The 20,673-nt window shown below is 41.3% G+C and overlaps 1 protein-coding gene across 1 annotated transcript in view; it reads left to right on the plus strand.

Annotated features, from left to right (window-relative positions):
- MAGT1 (magnesium transporter 1) overlaps nt 1-20,673 on the plus strand; it is a 62,544-nt gene that overhangs the window by 12,559 nt on the left and 29,312 nt on the right. Inside the window, exons 2-3 of the mRNA XM_003917909.5 lie at nt 3,318-3,487; nt 8,025-8,142. Of these exons, the coding sequence (XP_003917958.1) occupies nt 3,318-3,487; nt 8,025-8,142 (288 nt within the window). The remainder of the gene's footprint in view (nt 1-3,317; nt 3,488-8,024; nt 8,143-20,673) is intronic.

The raw sequence follows: 20,673 nt of genomic DNA on the forward strand, positions 1-20,673 counted from the left end.
ACCATGCTGTTTTGGTTCCTGTAGCCTTGTAGTATAGTTTGAAGTCAGATGCGTGATGCCTCCAGCTTTGTTCTTTGACTTAGGATTGTCGCGGCAATCGCGGGCTCTTTTGGTTCCATATGAACTTTAAAGCAGTTTTCCAATTCTGTGAAGAAACTCATTGGTAACCTGATGGGATGGCATTGAATCTACTCTCTCTCAAGTGCAGCAGGGCGGTATGGCCATTTCCTGATATTGATTGGCTACATCCATGAGGCATGGTATGTTTCTTCCATTTGTTTGTGTCTCTTTTTATTTCACTGAGCAGTGGTTTGGATTCTCCTTGAAGAGGTCGCTACATCCCTGTCAGTTGGATTCCTAGAGTATTTTATTCTCTTTGAAGCAATTGTGAATGGAAGTTCATTCCTGATTGGCTCTCTGATTGTCTGTGCGGTGTATAAGAATGCTGTGATTTTGCACATTAATTTTGTATCCTGAGACTTTGCTGAAGTTTAGCATAAACGCAGCAAGATTTTGGGCTGAGACAATGGGGTTTTCTAAATATACAATCATGTCATCTGCAAACAGGGACAATTTGTTCTTCTTTTTCTAACTGAATACCCTTGATTTCTTTCTCTTACTGATTGTCCTAGCCAGAACTTCCAACACTATGTTGAATAGGAGTGGTGAGAGAGGCATCCTGTCATGCCAGTTTTTCAAAGGGAATTTTTCCAGTTTTGCCCATTCAGGCATGATATTGGCTGTGGGACATGCATAAATGGCTCTTATTATTTTGATGCGTTCCATCAGTGCGAGATTTATTGAAGTTTTAGCATGAAGGGCTGTTGAATTTTGTCAAAGCCTTTTCTCTATTGAGATAATCATGTGGTTCTTGTCTTTGGTTCTGTTTATATGCTGGATTATGTTTATTGATATCGCGAGCGACGAACCAGCCTTGCATCCTCGGATGAAGCACTTGATCATGGTGGATAAGCTTTTGGCGTCATGCTGCTGAATCCGGTTTGCCAGTATTTTATTGAGGATTTTGCATCGATGTTCATGAGATATTGGTCTAAAATTCTCTTTTTTGTTGTGTCTCTGCAATTTTTATATTTTATTAGGGCGGAGTTTCACCATGTTAGCCCAGGCTGTTCTCAGAACTCCTGACCTCAGTGAATCCACCTACACTCAGGCTCCCAAAGTGCTGGGGCCATAGGTGTGAACCAGCGCCCGGCCAGAGTAAAAGATTTTTTGAATTTTTTTTTTTTTTGAGACGGGAATCATAAGCTGTGTCACCCAAGCTGGAGTGCAGTGGTGTAATCTTGGCTCACTGCAACCTCTGCCTCCCAGTCTCAAGCGATTCTCATGCCTCAGTCTCCTGAGCAGCTGGGATTTTGGCGTTTTAGGCGTGTGCTACCATGCTCAGCTAATTTTTGTATTTTTAGTAGAGACTGGGTTTCGCCATGTTGGCCAGGCTGGTCTCGAACTCCTAGCCTCAAGTGATCCACCCAAATCTCAGCCTCCCAAAGTGCTGGGATTACAGGCATGAGCCACCACACCCGGCTGAATTTTGATGAGGTCCAGTATATAATTTTTTCTCTTTTTTTGGATCCTGCTTTTGTTGTCAGGCCTAAGAACCCTTTGCGTACCCCTAGCTTCTGAATATTTTCTCCTATTTATTTTTGTAAAAGTTTTATAGTTTTACAGTTAAATATATGATCTATTTTGTGTTAGTTTCTTTTTTTTTTTTTTTCTTTTTTTTGAGATGAAGTTTCGCTCTTGTTGCCCAGGCTGGAGTGCAATGGCATGATCTCGGCTCACTGCAATCTCTGCCTCCCAGGTTTGAGCGATTCTCCTGCCTCAGCCTCCCAAGTAGCTGGGATTACAGGCATGTGCCACCACGCCTGGATAATTTTGTATTTTTAGTAGAGATGGAGTTTCTCCATGTTAGTCAGGCTGGTCTCGAATTCCCAACCTCAGGTTATCCACCCGCCTCAGCCTCCCAAAGTGCTGGGATTACAGGCGTGAGTCACTGTGCCCAGCCTAGTTAGTTTTTATATAAGGTGTGAAGTTCATATTTTTGGCTATGGATGACCAATTGCTTCTGCACCATTTGTTGAAAAGGCTGTTCTTCCTCCACTGAGTTGTTTTTGCACCTTTGTGCAAAATCATTTGGCTACACTTGTATGGTTTTATTTCTGGGTTGTTTATTTGTTCTGTTGTTCTGTGATCCTATCCCTTCATCTGTATCACACTGTCCTGATTATTGTGGCTACATAGTAAACCTTAAAATTGAATAATGATTCCTCCCACTTTACTCTTCGTTTTCAAGATTTTCACTGTATTTTTTTTTTTTGAGAGAAGTAAAATTGTATATAAAACTGGCCATTGGTTTAACTCAACATTCTTTGGAATTTTTGGCAAATGAAAGGTTTTGTTATTTTTTTTTTTTTATTTTTTTTTTTTTTTTTTTTTTATGAGACGGAGTCTCGCTTTGTCACCCAGGCTGGAGTACAGTGGCCGGATCTCAGCTCACTGCAAGCTCTGTCTCCCGGGTTCACGCCATTCTCCTGCCTCAGCCTCCTGAGTAGCTGGGACTACAGGCGCCCGCCACCTCGCCCGGCTAGTTTTTTGTATTTTTAGTAGAGACGGGGTTTCACCGTGTTAGCCAGGATGGTCTCGATCTCCTGACCTCGTGATCCGCCCGTCTCGGCCTCCCAAAGTGCTGGGATTACAGGCTTGAGCCACCGCGCCCGGCCTAGGTTTTGTTATTTTTGTCTTATGTTATTAGTAAATAATAAATAATTCTGGCTGGGTGCAGTGGCTCATGACTATAATGCCAACACTTGAGAGGCCGAGGTGGGAGGATCATGTGAGCCCAGGAGTTCAACACTAGCCTGAGCAACATAGTGACACCCCCATCTCTACAAAAAATACAAAAATCAGCTGAGCATGGTGGAACATGTGTGTATTCCAAGCACTTGGAAGGCTGAGTTGGGACGATCCCTTGAGGCCAGGAGGTCAAGGCTGCAGTGAGCCCTGATTGTACTACTGCACTCCAGCCTGGATGACAGAGTGAGACAGTGTCATTCATTCGTTCATTCATTCATTCATTCATTCATAATTCATTACTTCAAAAGTATAATGTCTGACTAAATATTATGAAATAATGTATTTTAAGAATAATTATCCAGCCCAACTACCAAATTTTGATTTTAGGTCTCACATTTTCTGTATACCTCAGCTTGTTAGTATTGGTTTTAAGTAAGTTGCCTAATTAAAAGAACTTAAATGCCAAGTTGAGTATATTAATAGCATGCTCACTTTGTCTTTTTTAGATGGTGTTATCTGAAAAGGTTAGTCAGCTGATGGAATGGACTAACAAAAGACCTGTAATAAGAATGAATGGAGACAAGTTCCGTCGCCTTGTGAAAGCCCCACCGAGAAATTACTCCGTTATTGTCATGTTCACTGCTCTCCAACTTCATAGACAGTGTGTCGTTTGCAAGTATGAACTTCAACTACACTTTAAAATTAAATAACTCATATAACGTTAACCATTTCTCAATCCCAGAAGAGCCAAATCAGTGCAGTAGGTAGTTAAATAATGTGTATACCTTACTCAGGATGCCTATGGTAGCAATACTACTGCTCTTTTATAGTCAATTCTTGATTATCCACATTAGTGGGGGAAGCATGGATAAATAATTGTGGTAGCCATCATAAAAGTAACTTAAAGATCAGTCATCTTATAAATTAGTATCAACTTGGCTGGGTATGGGGGCTCACGCCTGTAATCCCAACACTTTGGGAGGTCGAGGCAGGTGGATCTTCTGAGGTCAGGAGTTCAAGACCAGCCCAGCCAACATGGTGAAACCCCGTCTCTACTAAAAAAAAAAAAAATACAAAAATTAGCTAGGCATTGTGGTGCCTGCCTGCAGTCCCAGATATTTGGGAGGCCGAGGCAGGATAATCGCTTGAACCCGGGAGGCAGAGGTTGCAGTGAGCCAAGGTCGCGCCACTGCACTCCAGCCTGGGCGACAGAGCGAGACTCTGTCTCAAAAAAAAAAAATTAGTATCAACTTATGTAACTGTATGCCAGTAACATTGATGTAGTATTTTATTATTATTTATAAGTGCTTTCAACTTCATACTCTTGTATTGTCAAAATCCCAAAAGGTAGGTAAAGCAAATATCCTACCATTTTTGGAAGAAGCAGGCTCCAGAATTTTAACTGGTCTACCCAATGCCAATACTTGAGATGCTTACTAATGTAATAATGGTGGCTTCATCCAAGTTTGGAATTCAAGAAAACTGGTAATTTTCTTTTCTTTTCTTTTTTTTTTTTGGAAACAAAGTCTTGCTCTGTCACCCAGGCTGGAGTGCAGTGGCATGATCTTGACTCACTTCAATCTCCACCTCCCGGGTTCAAGCAATTCTCCTGCCTCAGCCTCCCGAGTAGCTGAGACTGCAAGTGCACATCACCACGTCAAGCTAATTTTTGTATTTTTAGTAGAGACAGGGTTTCACCACTTTGGCCAGGATGGACTCGATCTTTTGACCTCATGATCCACCCACTTTGGCCTCCCAAAGTGCTGGGATTACAGGCGTGAGCCACCACACCCGGTTGGTAATTTTTTTTTTTTTTTAAGATGCAGCTGGGTGTGGTAGCTCAGTCTGTAATCTCAGCACTTTGGGAGGCTGAGGCAGGAGGATCACCTGGGCCCAGGCATTGGAGACCAGACTGGGCAACATAGTGAAAATTTGTATCTATAAAAATAAACAAAATTAGCTGGGTGTGGTGATGTGCCTGTAGTCCCAGCTACTCTGGAGGCTGAGGTGGGAGGATCACTTGACCCTGGGAGGTCAAAAGTGCAGAAAGCTGTAATCATCCCACTGCACTCCAGCCTGGGTGACAGACCAAGACCCTGTCTCAAAAACAAGCAAACAAAAAAACAAAGATGCACGGGATCTCATGTGAAATCTGAAAAGGTTGAACTCCTAGAAGCAGAGTAGAATTGTGGTTTTCAGAGGCTTGGGAGAGGATGGTGGGGAAGGTGTACCAAGTTTTAGTTAGATGAGAGGAGTAAGTTCTGGTGATCTATTGCGCAGCATGGTGACCATAGTTAATGTATTGTAGATTTTGAAATTGCTAAAAACATTTTAAATATTCTCATCACCAAAAAATAATAAATAGGTAAGGTGATGGGTATATTAATTATTTTTTTAATCCCAAAGATCCATGATTTAGGGATGTTTCTAATTTCCCAATTGTTTTATAGTGATTGTAAACCTTGGAGATGGAGACTAGTCTTGCTTAAGTTTTCATCAAACAGTGGTTTCTTGATTTTATTTTATTGTTTCTTGATGATCTTAGGAGCAAAGATTGCTATTTCTTTTTAAATAAAAGCGCCATGAACAATTCAAAATGGTGGATACTAAAAAATAAAATACCTTTTGCTTTTTAGTGTCTTTTTACTCATATTTTTAGATCAGTGTATCTGATTTGGTAATTAACTTTAAATAAAATGACAAAGCTACTGTATGAATAATTGGTTTAGTAAAAACTCGGAGGTTCTCCAGATTCTGACAGTCTGAGAGTCATGCAAAGGAATAGACAGCTTGTTTCAGAATGGTGTGTTCTGCCACCCCAAGCCTTGATAACTTTTCTTTAACGATTTTCTCTCGGGAGCTAGGGTATATAGTCAAGGTATTTGGTTCCATAGTGCCTATTTTGTGGAGTATATGCTGAATATAAATTAAAAATAAATAAAAGAAGAAAAAGGAATCATAAGTAATAACTGAATAAACTTGAAATATAGAATTATTTCTAGTTCCATCAGTTCACTCAGTAGGAATCAAGAGTATACAAAAATAGCAGGGAACAAACACAAACTCCTTCATAATTCTCTTAAATGCAAATTAATGGAATTCTTACTAACCTAAGCTTTTACTGGCATCTTACTTTCTATAAGACCAAATTTAATATTAACTCAAAATTTTCTACACTCATTCAACAAATAAAAATTAAGCAACAGCAACATGAATAATACTGTATTTGTGGTGCTATTGGGATGAGAATTGTAAAATTAGATACCCTACCCTTATCATCCGGTTAAGGAAATGAGTTACACATATGAAAATTTAGATGGCAATATAAGGCAATTTGTGATTAAGTACCAGATCAACTGTACATATAATAAATACTGTAAAATTTCAGGAAAGAAAGTTAATAGGAGTGATTTGGATTGGCCTAATGGAGGAAATAAGATTTGTGTTAGGGCTAGACAAATGGATAAGATGTTGATACGGGCAGGATATTCTGGTTAGAAGCATGATGTACACAAGGGTACAGGGATAGGAGTAAATAAAATATTGGGATTAAAGGTTACTGTTTGATATTGATTAGTAGTAAGACTAGATAAAAACTAGATGTATTGTTTGAAGCTATGTGATAAAGAACCTTCAATAACTAGTAAAGGAGGTTAAAGAATGTATTCTGAAGGTAATAAGAAAACAACAGTGATTTCTGAGAAGTGTTTCAGGAAAGTAGTAATTTAGGAATATGGATGTATGTTGCAGTGTAAGGATTGGAGGAGGGCTGGGCATGGTGACTCACACCTGTAATCCCAGCACTTTGGGAGGCTGAGGCAAGCGGATCCCCTGAGGTCAGGAGTTCGAGACCAGCCTGGCCAACATGGTGAAACCCTGTCTCTACTTAAAAATCCAAAAATTAGCTGGGCGTGGTGGTGGATGCTGTAATCCCAGCTACTTAGGAGGCTGAGGCAGGAGAATTGCTTGAGACTGGGAGGCAGAGGTTGCAGTTAGCCAAGATGGCGCCACTGCACTCCAGCCTGGGCCACAGAGTGAGACTCTGTCTCAAAAAAAAAAGGAAGGATTGGAGAAGGAGAAACCAGAGTCAATATTTTTAAATATCCTACTATTAGATAACAAAGATCTGACCTTAGATGATAGCAATAAAAATAGACAAGAGGGTATGGAGTGAAAATTTTATCACAAATAAGAATTGACAGATCATGAGAACTAAAAGCATATAGGAGATATGGAAAAATGCAAAGATGACTTGAGGTTTCAATCATTTCTTTTTTTTTTTTTTTAATTTCGTTTGAGATGGGGTCTCGCTCTGCCACCCAGGCTGGAGTGCAGTGGTGTGATCTCGGCTCACTGCAGTCTCCACCTCCCAGGTTCAAGCGACGCTCCTGCCTCAGCCTCCCGAATAGGTGAGACTACAGGTGCCCACCGCCATACTCTGTTAATTTTTTTTATTTTTGGTAGAGATGGGGTTTCACCATATTGGCCAGGCTGGTCTCGAACTTCTGACCTTGTGATCCGCCCGCCTCGGCCTCCTAACATGGTGGGATTACAGGCATGAGCCACCACGCCTGGCCTAATTTTTGTATTTTTAATAGAGACAGGGTTTTGCCATGTTGACCAGGCTTGTCTTGAACTCCTGAACTCAGGTGATCCACCCACCTCAGCCTCCCAAAGTGCTGGGATTACAGGTGTGAGCTGGCCTCAATTAATTTCAATTCCTAGACTCTTCTTATCTTTCATCCTAACAATTTATCTGATTGTGTTATTTACTGAGTAGCTTTTGCACTTTAGATTTTTTAAAATGGATTAATGTTGTATTTCTGCTTTCTTTAGGGAATATACTTCTGTCTTGTCTTTGAACTGTTAGAAGTAATTTAGGGTATTGAAAGTTACTGTAGAGACAATTAGCTATATATTTCCAGTGATTGTTGAAAGAGTTTTGGGATAAGAGACAGGCACAAAGTATGAGGCGGAGTCAGGTAATTACTACTTCTCATGAAATCCCTAACTTTGGATAAGGCTTCTCTTATGCCAAAACAAGGTTTGTCTTAACCCTGTCAGCAGAGTCTGACCTACTTGTCAGTGTTTTTTATTGTTTCTCCCTTTGGAAAAACTGCTATTGCTTGCTTGGACCTGTTTTACTGGTGATAAACGAGATTGCTTTCAAAAATTGTTTTATATGTTGTCTTCACAAATCTCATTGCATCCAGGCAAGCTGATGAAGAATTTCAGATCCTGGCAAACTCCTGGCGATACTCCAGTGCATTCACCAACAGGATATTTTTTGCCATGGTGGATTTTGATGAAGGCTCTGATGTATTTCAAATGGTAAGATCTTTGGTTTATTCTGCTATGTAAAAATAGGTAAAATATAGTGAAAGTGGAATACATTTTTTTCGGTGGCTATAAGACATTAAATGGGATTGCTCTTATGTAAGATCTAGAGTAGCAAACTAAAAGCTAAACTTGAGCTAACCATAAAATGTAGTTATCAATGCTAACCTACTAGAATATGGAAATTGGGTAGTATTTAGATAACATATATTTTTATTGTAGTAAAATATATAAAACAAACTTTATCACTTTAACCATTTTAAGTATATAATGTATTAAGGAATTTTTTAAATCACAGCACGAGTCCCACCATTATGTAATATTGAAGTCTTTAGTATAGCTATCTATACTATAGATATCTTTATCCCCTTACCTCTTTTTTAAAATTTTTATTTTTATTTCAATAGTTTTGGGGCAACAGGTGGTTTTTGGTTACATGGATAAGTTCTTTAGTGGTGATTTCTGAGATTTTGGCACACCCATCCCCCAAGCAGTGTACAGTGTACCCAAATATGTAGTCTTTAATCCTTCATCCCTCTCTGACTCTTTCCCCACAAAGTTCCCAATGTCCATTATATCAATCTTATGCCTTTGCATCCTCATAGTTTAGTTCCTACTCATAAGTGAGAATATAACGATACTTGGTTTTCCATTCCTAAGTTACTTCACTTAGAATAATGACCTCCTGCTCCATCCAAGTTGCTGCAAAATACATTATTTCATTCCTTCTTATGACTGAGTAGTATTCCATGATTTATGTATACCACATTTTCTTTATCCACTCATTGGTTGATGGACACTTAGGTTGGTTCCATATCTTTGCAATTGTGAATTGTGCTGCTATAAATATGCGTGTGTATGTGTCTTTTTCATATAATGACTTTTTTTCCTTTGGGTAGATATCCAGTAGTGGGATTGCTGGGTGAAATAGTAGTTCTACTTTGAGTTCTTTAAGGAATTTCTATACTGTTTTCCATAGTGGTTGTACTAGTTTACATTCCCACCAACAGTGTTAAAAGTATTCCCTTTTCACTACATCAACGCCAACATCTATTGTTTTTTGACTTTAATTATGTCCATTCTTGCAGGTGTAAAGTAGTATTTCACTTTTGATTTGCATTTCCCTGATAAGATGTTGGCCATTTGTATATCTTCTTTTGAGAAATGTCTATTTTTGTCCTTTACCCACTTTTTGATGGGATTGTATGTTTTCCTCTTGCTGATTTGAGTCCTTTGTAGATTCTGGATATTAGTCCTTTGTCAGATGCACAGTTTGCAAATATTTTCTCCCACTCTGTGGGTTGTTGGTTTACTCTGCAGATTATTCCTTTTGCTGTACAGAAGCTTTTTAGTTTAATTAGGTCCCATTTATTCATTTTTGTTTTTGCTGCATTTGCTTCTGGGGTCTTAGCCATGAATTCTTTGCCTAAGCGAATGTCTAGAAGAGTTTTTCAGCTGGGCGTGGTGGGTCACGCCTGTAATCCCAGCGCTTTGGGAGGCTGAGGTGGTCGGATCACTCGAGGTCAGGAGTTCAATACAAGCCTGGCCAACATGGTGAAACCCCGTCTCTACTAAAATACAAAAATTAGCCGGGTGTGGTGGCGGGTGCCCGTAATCCCAGCTACTCGGGATGCTGAGGCATGAGAATCGCTTGAACCCAGGAGGCGGAGGTTACAGTGAGCCGAGATAGCCAGCCTGGGCGATACAGTGAGACTCAGTCTCAAAAAAAAGAGTTTTTACAATGTTATCTTCTAGAATTTTTGTGGTTTCAGGTCTTAGATTTAAGTTTCTGGTCCATCATAAGTTGATTTTTTTGTCCCCTTACCTCTAGTCTTAGTAGAAAAGTAGATCTTTTCTTGTTTGAAACTGAACCTGTTTCCTGGGCCCTGGATCACATACCCACCTGCTCTGTCAATCATGACCCCTCACAACTATTTTTTGTTTTTGAGACAGAGTCTTGCTCTGTTGCCCAGGCTGAAGTGCAATGGCACAATCTCGGCTCACTGGCAGCCTCTGCCTTTTTGGGTTCAAGCAATTTTCCTGCCTCAGCCTCCCAAGTAGCTGGGATTACAGGTGCTTGCCACCACGCCTGGCTAGTTTTTTTATTTTTCTTTTTAGTTTTAGTTTTTTTGAGATGGAGTCTCACTCTGTTGCCCAGACTAGAGTGCAGTGGCTCGATCTCAGCTCACTGCAACCTCTGCCTCCTGGATTCAGGTGATTCTTCTGCCTCAGCCTCCTGAATAGCTGGAATTACAGGTGCCCGCCACCACGCCTTGCTAATTTTTTTTTTTTTTTTTCTGAGACGGAGTCTCACTCTGTCACCCAGGCTGGAGTGCAGTGGCACAATCTCGGCTCACTGCAAGCTCCGCCTCCCAGGTTCACGCCATTCTCCTGCCTCAGCCTCCTGAGTAGCTGGGACTACAGGCGCCCGCCACCACGCCCGGCTAACTTTTTATATTTTTAGTAGAGATGGGGTTTCACCATGTGAGCCAGAATGGTCTCGATCTCCTGACCTCGTGATCCACCCGCCTCTGCCTCCCAAAGTGCTGGGATTACAGGCGTGAGCCACCGCTCCTGGCCATTTTTTGTATTTTGAGTAGAGATGGGATTTTGCCATGTTGGCCAGGCTGGTCTCGAACTCCTGACCTCAGGTGATCCACCCACCTTGGCTTCCCAAAGTGCTGGGATTACAGGCGTGAGCCACCGTCCCTGGCCTATTTTTAACTTCAGCCTCTCTACTAGTTCTTTCCCCTTGCATATAAATACTTAAGGACAGATTCAATTTTGTCTTTGTTTATAAATGTGTCTAATTCATGTATTTGAACACATTTTACTCAATTGTATAAAACATAAAAGGAAAAAGCTGGATATAACGCCTTGCTATATATCTTCACATGAATGACTTCCCAATCTAAAAATTTATTATGTCCCAAATTAGACTCCTTTCTCTTCCACTTTCACCCAAACTTCATCTTATGTTCTGTATCATTAATGACACTTCTTTTTTTTGTTTTTGAGACTGAGTCTCACTCTGTCGCCCAGGCTGGAGTTCAGTGACTCGATCTCCGCTCACTGCAAGCTCCGCCTCCTGAGTTCACACCATTCTCCTGCCTCAGCCTCCTGAGTAGCTGGGACTGCAGGCGCCCACCATCAAGCCCGGCTAATTTTTTGTATTTTTTTTTAGTAGAGACGGGGTTTCACCGTGTTAGCCAGAATGGTCTCGATCTCTTGACCTCATGATCTGCCTGCCTCGGCCTCCCAAAGTGCTGGGATTACAGGCGTGAGCCACTGCACCCAGCCAATGACACTTCTTTGTCATCTTCATTTTCTTGTACAACATGTGTCATAGCCATACCCCCTTGACTTTCCAAGGCCCACATTCATCTCTCATTCAAGCTAATACGGTAGCCTTTTAACTGGTCTACTTACCTTCCATTTAGCGCTCTCTCCATATTGCCTGCTATAACATTTCCTAGAGTTTTTTCTACGTGGTATTAATAAGAATTCTTGGAAAAAAGTAAATTTGGGAAACCCTAGTTTAAACAAAATTAAGTTTCCTTTTTACTTCAGGGTTCAAAAACTGGGAAGGGTCTAAGTTCTTACCCTACTTGCAAGCTAACAACTTAGCCTGCCACAGTTTCATGGATGCTGGCAGAAAATATGACACTCCTGAGTCAGAGTCCAGCAAAGGACTTTCTGCTGTTTGTTTTTGAGATTGGGTCTTGCTATGTTGCCCAGGCTAGTCTTGAACTCCTGGGCTCAAGTAATCCTCCCACCTTAACCTCCTGAGTAGCTGGGATTACAGGCTTGTGCCACCATGCCTGGCTCAAGTTAAAGGACTTTACTACTCACAACAAGTAGCCAAAACGTCATAGGTTCCCCAAGCCCCATTTCCCATAGGGCAATCCAAAGAGGGCCAGTGGTCAGCTACTCGGAAGGCTGGGTCAGGAGGATTGCTTGAGATCAGGAATTTGAGGCTGCAGTGAGCTGTGATTGTGCCTCTGCACTCTAGCCTGAGCAGCAGAGCCAGACCTCAACTCTTAAAAAAAACAACAACAAAGAGGGCCAGTGGGCTGCATTATGGGAGAGGAATACCAAGCTCTGGGAACCCACATTTTCTGTAATGGATAGTAAGTGTGCCTCCCCTTTGCTATGGAGGGAGACTGTGTAACCGCCCAAGGGGTTCACTTTGCTGCTGCCTAGACAGAGCCAATTCATCAAGACAGAGGAATTGCAATAGAGAAAGTAATTCATGCACAGGCAGCTTTGCGGGGGACTGGAGTTTTATGATTACTCAAATCAATCTCCCCGAGCATTCGGGGAGCAGGGTTTTTAAGGATAGCTTGGTGGGTGGGGGGAAGCCAGTGAGCCAGGAGTGCTGATTGCTCAGAGATTAAATCATAGGGAGTTAAAGCTGTCTTATTGTGCTGAGTCAGTTCCTGGGTGGGGGCCACAAGATCAGATGAGCCAGTTTATTGATCTGGGTGATGTCAGCTGATCCATCAAGTGCAGGGTCTGCAAAATATCTCAAGCGCTGATCTTAGGAGCAGTTTAGGGAGGGTCAGAATCTTGTAGCCTCTAGCTGCATGACTCCTAAACCATAATTTTTCATCTTGTGGCTAATGTTAGTCCTGCAAAGGCAATCTAGTTCTCAGGCAAGAAGGAGGTCTGCTTTGGGAAAGGACTGTCACCGTCTTTGTTTAAACTATAAACTATAAATTTCTCCTAAAGTTAGTTCAGCCTATGACCAGGAATGAGCAAGGACAGCCTGGAGGTTAGAACCAAGTTGGAGTCAGTTAAGTTAGATCTCTTTCCCTGTCTCAGTCATAATTTTGCAAAGACTGTTTCAACTATCTTCCAAAGATATACAAATATCCTTGAGAAGATTGTCCAGGACCAAGTCAGTTAGGGCCCTTGTCCACAAGATGTGCCAAAACATGAGAAACTCGTGAAGAATTGTCTTCCAACACAGCTTTTGAGAGGTCAGAGACATTAACATGCTGATGCTGATACATGTTATACTTTCCAATGGGGGCTCTAATATACAGAATTTCTCATATCGGACCACTTAATGGAGCATTTGGCTAGATTCCATGGAACACGTTTTTGAAAGGAGTAGTGTATAGACTGAAGCCAGAATTCCTTAGTCCTAACTTCATGTACTCTACTCCAGTCACACCTTTCCCATAATCATATTCTTTGATGCACTCTTTTTTTTGTTGTTGTTGAGATGGAGTCTTGCTGTCACCCAGGCTGGAGTGCGGTGGTGCGGTCTTGGCTCACTGCCAACCTCTGCCGCCGGGTTCAAGAGATTCTTGTGCCTCAGCCTCTGGACTATCTGGGATTACAGGCATACGCCACCATGCCTGGCTAATTTTTTTATTTTTAGTAGAGACGGGGGTTTCACCATGTTGGCCAGGCTGGTCTCGAACCCCTGACCTCGGGTGATCTGCCTGCCTCGGCCTCCCAAAGTGCTGGAATTACAGGCATGAGACACCACGCCTGGCCTGATTCACTCTCGTATGTCAGCACTGTTGATTGTTGGTTTACAACAACGTGAAGCATCCTTTCTTCCCTGTCTGCTTTCTCTCCACTCTCAAAATTCTGCTTACATTTTAAGCCTTGTTTCAGATACTCCCTGTAAGCTTTCTCAACTTCTCCAAATAAAAAATGAGTCACTCCTTTTCTTGTATCGTTATACTACTTGCCTTAAATTTCTGTTATACATTTATCCACATTTTGTCTTACAGTAGAGTTAGCTCTGTAGTTGTTTGACAGTCTCCCTTAGAATATAGTTACTACTTAGTTAATGGTAGAGCCATATCCTATAGCTGTTGGTGCTAAGCACATAACAGGTATTCAGTAAATGTTGAAAAAAATGGCTTAATGTTTCCATTTTACAGTATATCATTCATTGTGCTATTCATATTCCAGTCTCACATAGCCATTACCATAAATCAAAATCAGTGCATTTATAAAAGTATTGTAACCTAAAAGGTTAGTGCATTTAGGATTTATTAGACCAAAGGAAACAATTTCTAGAGTTTAAGAAATTGAGGCCGGCCGTGGTGGCTCACACCTGTAATCCCAGCACTTTGGGAGGCCAAGGTGCGGGGATAACTTGAGGTCAGGAGTTCGACACCAGCCTGGCCAGCATGGTGAAATCCCGTCTCTACTAAAAATACAAAGATTAGCCAGGCATGGTGTTGGGCACCTTTAATCCCAGCTACTTGGGAGGCTGAGACAGGAGAATCGCTTTAACCTAGGAGATGGAGGTTGTAGTGAGCCAAGATCGTACCACTGCACTCCAGCCTGGGTGACAGAGCTAGACTTTATCTAAAAAAACAAAAAATGCTTTTTAATTCTCTACTATTTAGGCTGCGAGTATTTTTGGAAATTACAATTTTTAATTTCATTTATTTTAGCAAGATAACATACTTTCTGTTAGTGATTTATAAAAACAGAAAACCCAATTTTTTTCGACCTTAGTTTTTTTACTGATAACATAATATTTGTACATATTTATGGGGTACATGTGATATTTTGTTACATTCATAGAATGATCAAGTCAGGATAGTTGGAGTATCCATCACGTTGAGAATTTATCATTTCTATATGTTGGGAACATTTCAAGTCCTCTCTTATAGCTGTTTTATAATATAATACATTGTTGTTAATTACAGTCACCCTACTCTATCGAACATTAGATCTTTCTCCTTCTAACTGTATGATTGTACCCATTAACCAACGTCTCTTCATTGCCCACTCCTGCACCCCTCTCCCCCCACACCCCCCCACCACAACACACACACATACACTCTTCCCAGCCTCTGGTATCTGCCATTCTACTCTGTACCTGCATGAGTTCAACTTTTTAGCTCCCACATATGAGAACATGCCATATTTGTCTTTCTGTGCCTGGCTAATTTCACAAAATAACCTCCAGTTCCATATTTCTGCAAATAACATGATTTCATTCTTTTTTATGGTGGAGTATTCCACATAATTCCATTGTGTATATACACCACATTTTCTTTTTCTTTGAGATGGAGTCTTGCTCTGTTGCCCAGGCTAGAGTGCAGTGGCACGATCTTGGCTGACTGCAACCTCCCAGGTTCAAGCGATTCTCCTGCCTCAGTGTGTTGAATAGCTGGGATTACAGGCGTACACCACCCTGCCTGGCTAATTGGTTTGTATTTTTAGTAGAGATGGGGTTTCATCATGTTGGCCGGGCTGGTCTCCAACTCCTGAGCTCAACTGATCCACCTGCCACGGCCTCCCAAAGTGCTAGGATTACAGGCGTGAGCCACTGAGCCTGGCCCAATACCACATTTTCTTGATCTGTTCGTCTGTTGATGGATGCTTAGGTTGATTCCATATCTTTGCTATTGTGCTGCAGTAAACATGGGGGTGCAAGTATCCCTTTGATATACTGATTTCCTTTCCTTTGGATACATATCCAGTAGTGGCATTGCTGGATCAAATGCTGGTTCAATTTTTAGTTTCTTGGGAAATCTTCATACTGTTTTTCATAATGGCTATACTAATTTAATTTCCCACCAACAGTGTATGAGTTCCCTTTTTTTTTTTTTTTTTTTTGAGATGGAGTCTCGCTCTGTTGCCCAGGCCAGAGTGCAGTTCTCAGCTCACTGCAACCTCCGCCTCCTGGGTTCAAGCGATTCTCCTGCCTCAGCTTCCCAAGCAGCTGGGATTACAGGCGCACACCACCACACCCAGCTAATTTTTGTATTTTTAGTGGAGACGGGGTTTCACCATGTTGACCAGGCTGATCTTGAACTCCTGACCTCAGGTGATCCACCCGCCTCGGCCTCCCAAAGTGTTGGGATTACAGGAATGAGCCACCATGCCTGGCCATGAGTTCCCTTTTCTCCATATCCTTGCATCTGTTTTTGTTTGTTTGTTTAAGGTAAAGAAAGGCAGATTTGATTGTTCAGTTCCCACCTATGAGTGAGAACATGCGGTGTTTGGTTTTCTGTTCTTGTGATAGTTTGCTAAGAATGATGGTTTCCAGCTGCATCCATGTCCCTACAAAGGACACAAACTCATCCTTTTTTATGGCTGCATAGTATTCCATGGTGCATATGTGCCACATTTTCTTAATCCAGTCTGTCACTGATGGACATTTGGGTTGATTCCAAGTCTTATCACTTGGACTTGGGAAGGGGAACATCACACACCGGGGCCTATCATGGGGAGGGGGGAGGGGGGAGAGACTGCATTGGGAGTTATACCTGATGTAAATGACGAGTTGATGGGTGCTGATGAGTTGATGGGTGCAGCACACCAACATGGCACAAGTATACATATGTAACAAACCTGCACCTTATGCACATGTACCCTAGAACTTAAAGTATAATAATAATAAAAATAAATAATAAAAAAAATAAAAAAAAAGAAAGGCAGATTTATTAGAGAAAGTAGGAAAACACATTGCAAGGAGGCAACAGACAGGCGAGCAGAAAAGGAGCTTTTCTAATCATAATAATGATAATGATAGTGGCCATCCTAACTGGGAGAAGATGATACCTCACTGTGGTTTTGATTTGCGTTTCCCTGATGATTAGTGATGTTGAGCATTTTTTCATATACCTGTTGGCCGTGTGTGTCTTCTTTTGAGAAATGGCTATTCATGTCCTTTGCCCACTTTTTAATGGGATTATTTGCTTTTTTACTGTTGAGTGATTTGAATTTTTTTTTGTTTCTATTTTAGTTTTCTTTTTAGAGTTGTTTTCTTTTTAGAGTTGTTTGAATTTTTTGTATATTCTGGACATTAGTTCTTTGTTGAATGAATAGTTTGTAAATATTTTCACCCATTGAACAGATTGTCTCTTCACTTTGTTGATTGTTTCCTTTGCTTCGCAGAAGCTTTTTAGCTTAATATAGACCCATTTGTCTATTTTTGTTTTTGTTACCTACAGTTTTGTACCTTGAATAGTTTTTAATATTAATTTCCATTACTCTATTTTAGAGCTAGATTTTAGAGCCAAAGGTATAAGGATGGTAGTGTGTCCATCTGTGGAAGAGATTCAGATCTTTCTCTAAGTAATAGTGTCATATGCCACAGTATGCAAAAGCTAAGCATGTGTGAAAACTGATACCTACTAAAAATACTGTATCTTATTTTGGCTCATTAACCTCCAAGGAATTTCAAAGTCTACAAGGGGTTTTGGTGGGGTTTTTTGGTAATTTTTAGTAGTGGCAAAATATATATAATTAATTTATTATGTTTACCTTTTTTTTTTTTTTTTTTTTTTTGAGACGGAGTCTTGCTCTGCCGCCCAGGCTGGAGTGCAGTGGCCAGATCTCAGCTCACTGCAAGCTCCGCCTCCCGGGTTCACGCCATTCTCCTGCCTCAGCCTCCCGAGTAGCTGGGACTACAGGCGCCCGCCACCGCGCCCGGCTAGTTTTTTGTATATTTTAGTAGAGACGGGGTTTCATCATGTTAGCCAGGATGGTCTCGATCTCCTGACCTCGTGATCCGCCCGTCTCGGCCTCCCAAAGTGTTGGGATTACAGGCTTGAGCCACCGCGCCCGGCGTTTACCATTTTTTTAATGTACAGGTCAGTAGTGTTAGGTACATTCGCATTGTTGTACAGCCAATCTCCAGAATTCTTTCATCTTCCAAAACTGAAACTTTATAGCTATTAAACAACTTCATTTCCCCACTCCCGCAGTCCCTGACAACCACCATTCTACTTTCTGTCTCTGAATTTGACTGCACTGGGTACCTAATATAAGTGGAATTATATAGTATTTTTCTACTTGTGACTAGCTTATTTCACTTAGCATTATATCCTCAATGTTCATCCATGTTATAGCATGTGTCAGAACTTCCTTTTCAAAGCTGAATAATATTGTATTGTATGTGTACACCTTATTTTGTCTACCCATACATCTGTCAGTGAATACTTAGGTTGCTTCCAGTTTTTGGCTATTGTGAATAATGCTGCTATGAACATGAGTGTTCAAATAATCTCTTCAAGACCCTGCTTTCAGTTCTTTTGGTTATATACTTACAAGTAGAATTGCTAGATCATATGGTAATTCTATTTTTACTCTTTTGGGGAACCTCCATGCTGTTTTCCGTAGCAGATACACCATTTTACTTTTCCACCAATGGTGCACAAGAGTTCTAGTTTCTCCACATGCTGGCAACCACTTGTTCTTTTCTGGGGTTTTTTGTTCATTTGTTTTGGATAATAGCCATCTTAATGAGTGTGAGGTGGTATCTCATTGTGGTTGTGGTTTTTATTTCCATAATGATTAGTAATATTGAACATCTTTTCATGTGTTTGTTGGCCATTTGTATGTCTTCTTTGGAGAGACGTCAAGTTCTTTGCTCATTGTGTGTGTGTGTGGCTTTTCTTTTCTTTTCTTTTCTTTTTTCTTTGAGACAGAGTTTCACTTTTGTTGCCCAGGCTGGAGTGCAATGGTGCGATCTCGGCTCACCATAACCTCCACCTCCCAGGTTCAAGCGATTCTTCTGCCTCGGCCTCCCGAGTTGCTGGGATTACAGGCATGTGTCACCGTGCCCAGCTACTTTTCTCGTATTTTTAGTAGAGACGGGGTTTCTCCATGTTGGTCAGGCTGGTCACAGACTCCCGACCTCAGGTGATCCACCCGCCTCGGCCTCCCAAAGTGCTGGGATTACAGGCATGAGCCACTGTGCCCACCCGTGTTGCCCATTTTTTAAATCAAGTTGTTTTTTGTTGTTGAGTTGTAGGAGGTCTTTATATATTCTAAATTTTGATGTTGTTTTTATTTTGTTTTTGTTTGTTTGTTTTTTGAGACAGAGTCTCACTCTGTCACCCAGGCTGGAGCACAGTGGCACAATCTTGGCTCCCTGCAACCTCTGCCTCCCGGGTTCAAGCAATTCTCGTGTCTCAGCCACCCAAGTAGTTGGAATTACAGGCATGCGCCACCACACCTGGCTATTTTTTGTATTTTTAGTAGAGACATGGTTTCGCCATGTTGGCCAGACTGGTCTCAAACTCCTGGCCTCAAGTGATAGACCTGCCTTGGCCTCCCAAATGCTAGGATTACAGGCATGAGCCACAATGCCCAGACTATTCTGAATACTAACTCCTTATTAGATAAATGATTTGCAGATAATTCCTCCCATTCCACAGGTTTTCTTTTTACTCTGTTGATTGTGTCATTGGGCTACAAGATATTTTCAGGTCGGGCATGGTGACTCATGCCTGTAATCCCAGCACTTTGGGAGGCTGAGGCAGGAAGATCACTTGCGGTCATGAGTTCGAGACCACCTTGGCCAACATGGCAAAACCTTGTCTCTACTAAAAATACAAAAAAAAAAAAAGTAGCTGGGCATCATGGTGCATGCCTGTAATCCCAGCTACTTGGGAGGGTAAGGCAGGAAGATCGCTTGAACCCAGGAAGCAGAGGTTGTGGTGAGCTAAGACTGCACCAGTGCACTCCAGCCTGGACAACAGAGTGAGACTCCTTCTCAAACAAAAGAAAAAAAAGATGTTTTCGGATTAACTAAGTTGTTGTAAAGATATTTTATTAGTAAGCAGGGAAGCACAAATTAATAGTATGATAATGATAAAGTACAGCCTTCATTCATCAGATCAACTTTTGGCAAGTATGTAGGGAAATGGATACATTACTGCATTGTTAGGTAGAAGTATATCTTGGCACAGCCACTTTGGAGGGCAATTTGGCTATATCCATTTTTTTTTTTTTTTTAAAGCCAGAATCTTACTCTGTCGCCCAGGCTGGAATGCAGTGGCACGATCACGGCTCTCTGCAACCTCTGCCTCCCAGGTTCAAGTGATTCTTTTGCCTCAGCCTCCTGAGTAACTAGGGTTACAGGCACCCACCACCATGCCCAGCTATTTTTTGTATTTTTAGTAGAGATGGGGTTTTACCATGTTGGCCAGACTGGTCTCAAACTCCTGACCTCAAGTGATCCACCTGCCTCGGCCTCCCAAAGTGCTGGGATTGCAGGCGTGAGCCACCTTGCCTGGCCACTATATCCATTTTAATTAAAAAATATTTCTATCCTATGACCTAACAATCCCATTGCTAGGAATCACTTTCACATGGGTATAGGGAGATATGTGCAAGGATGTTCACTGCAACATTATTTTTAGTTGGTAAAAAGGAAAACAACTAGAAAAATGCCATTAATATGATACCATTTATGTTAAAACAGAAAGCAATATTATATGTTTTCTGGTAGTATAAACACCAGATTATTGACATATTAATAAATTCAAAAAGATCTGGAAATGGTAACTGTGGCTGCCAGAATGCACTAGAATTGGTCCTTATAACCATATAATGTTTTTAAAAATAGTTTTTACAAGATAAATGTGTTTATATGTTACTTAGTTTTTATTTTTTATTTGTTTATTTATTTATTTAGAGACAAGAGTCTAGCTCTGTCGCCCAGGCTGGAGTGCAGTGACACAATCTCAGCTCACTGCAACTTCCGCCTCCCGGGTTCAAGCAATTCTCCTGCTTCAGCCTCCCGAGTAA

Source organism: Papio anubis, chromosome X (assembly GCF_008728515.1).
Source record: "Papio anubis isolate 15944 chromosome X, Panubis1.0, whole genome shotgun sequence".
NCBI lineage: Eukaryota > Metazoa > Chordata > Mammalia > Primates > Cercopithecidae > Papio > Papio anubis.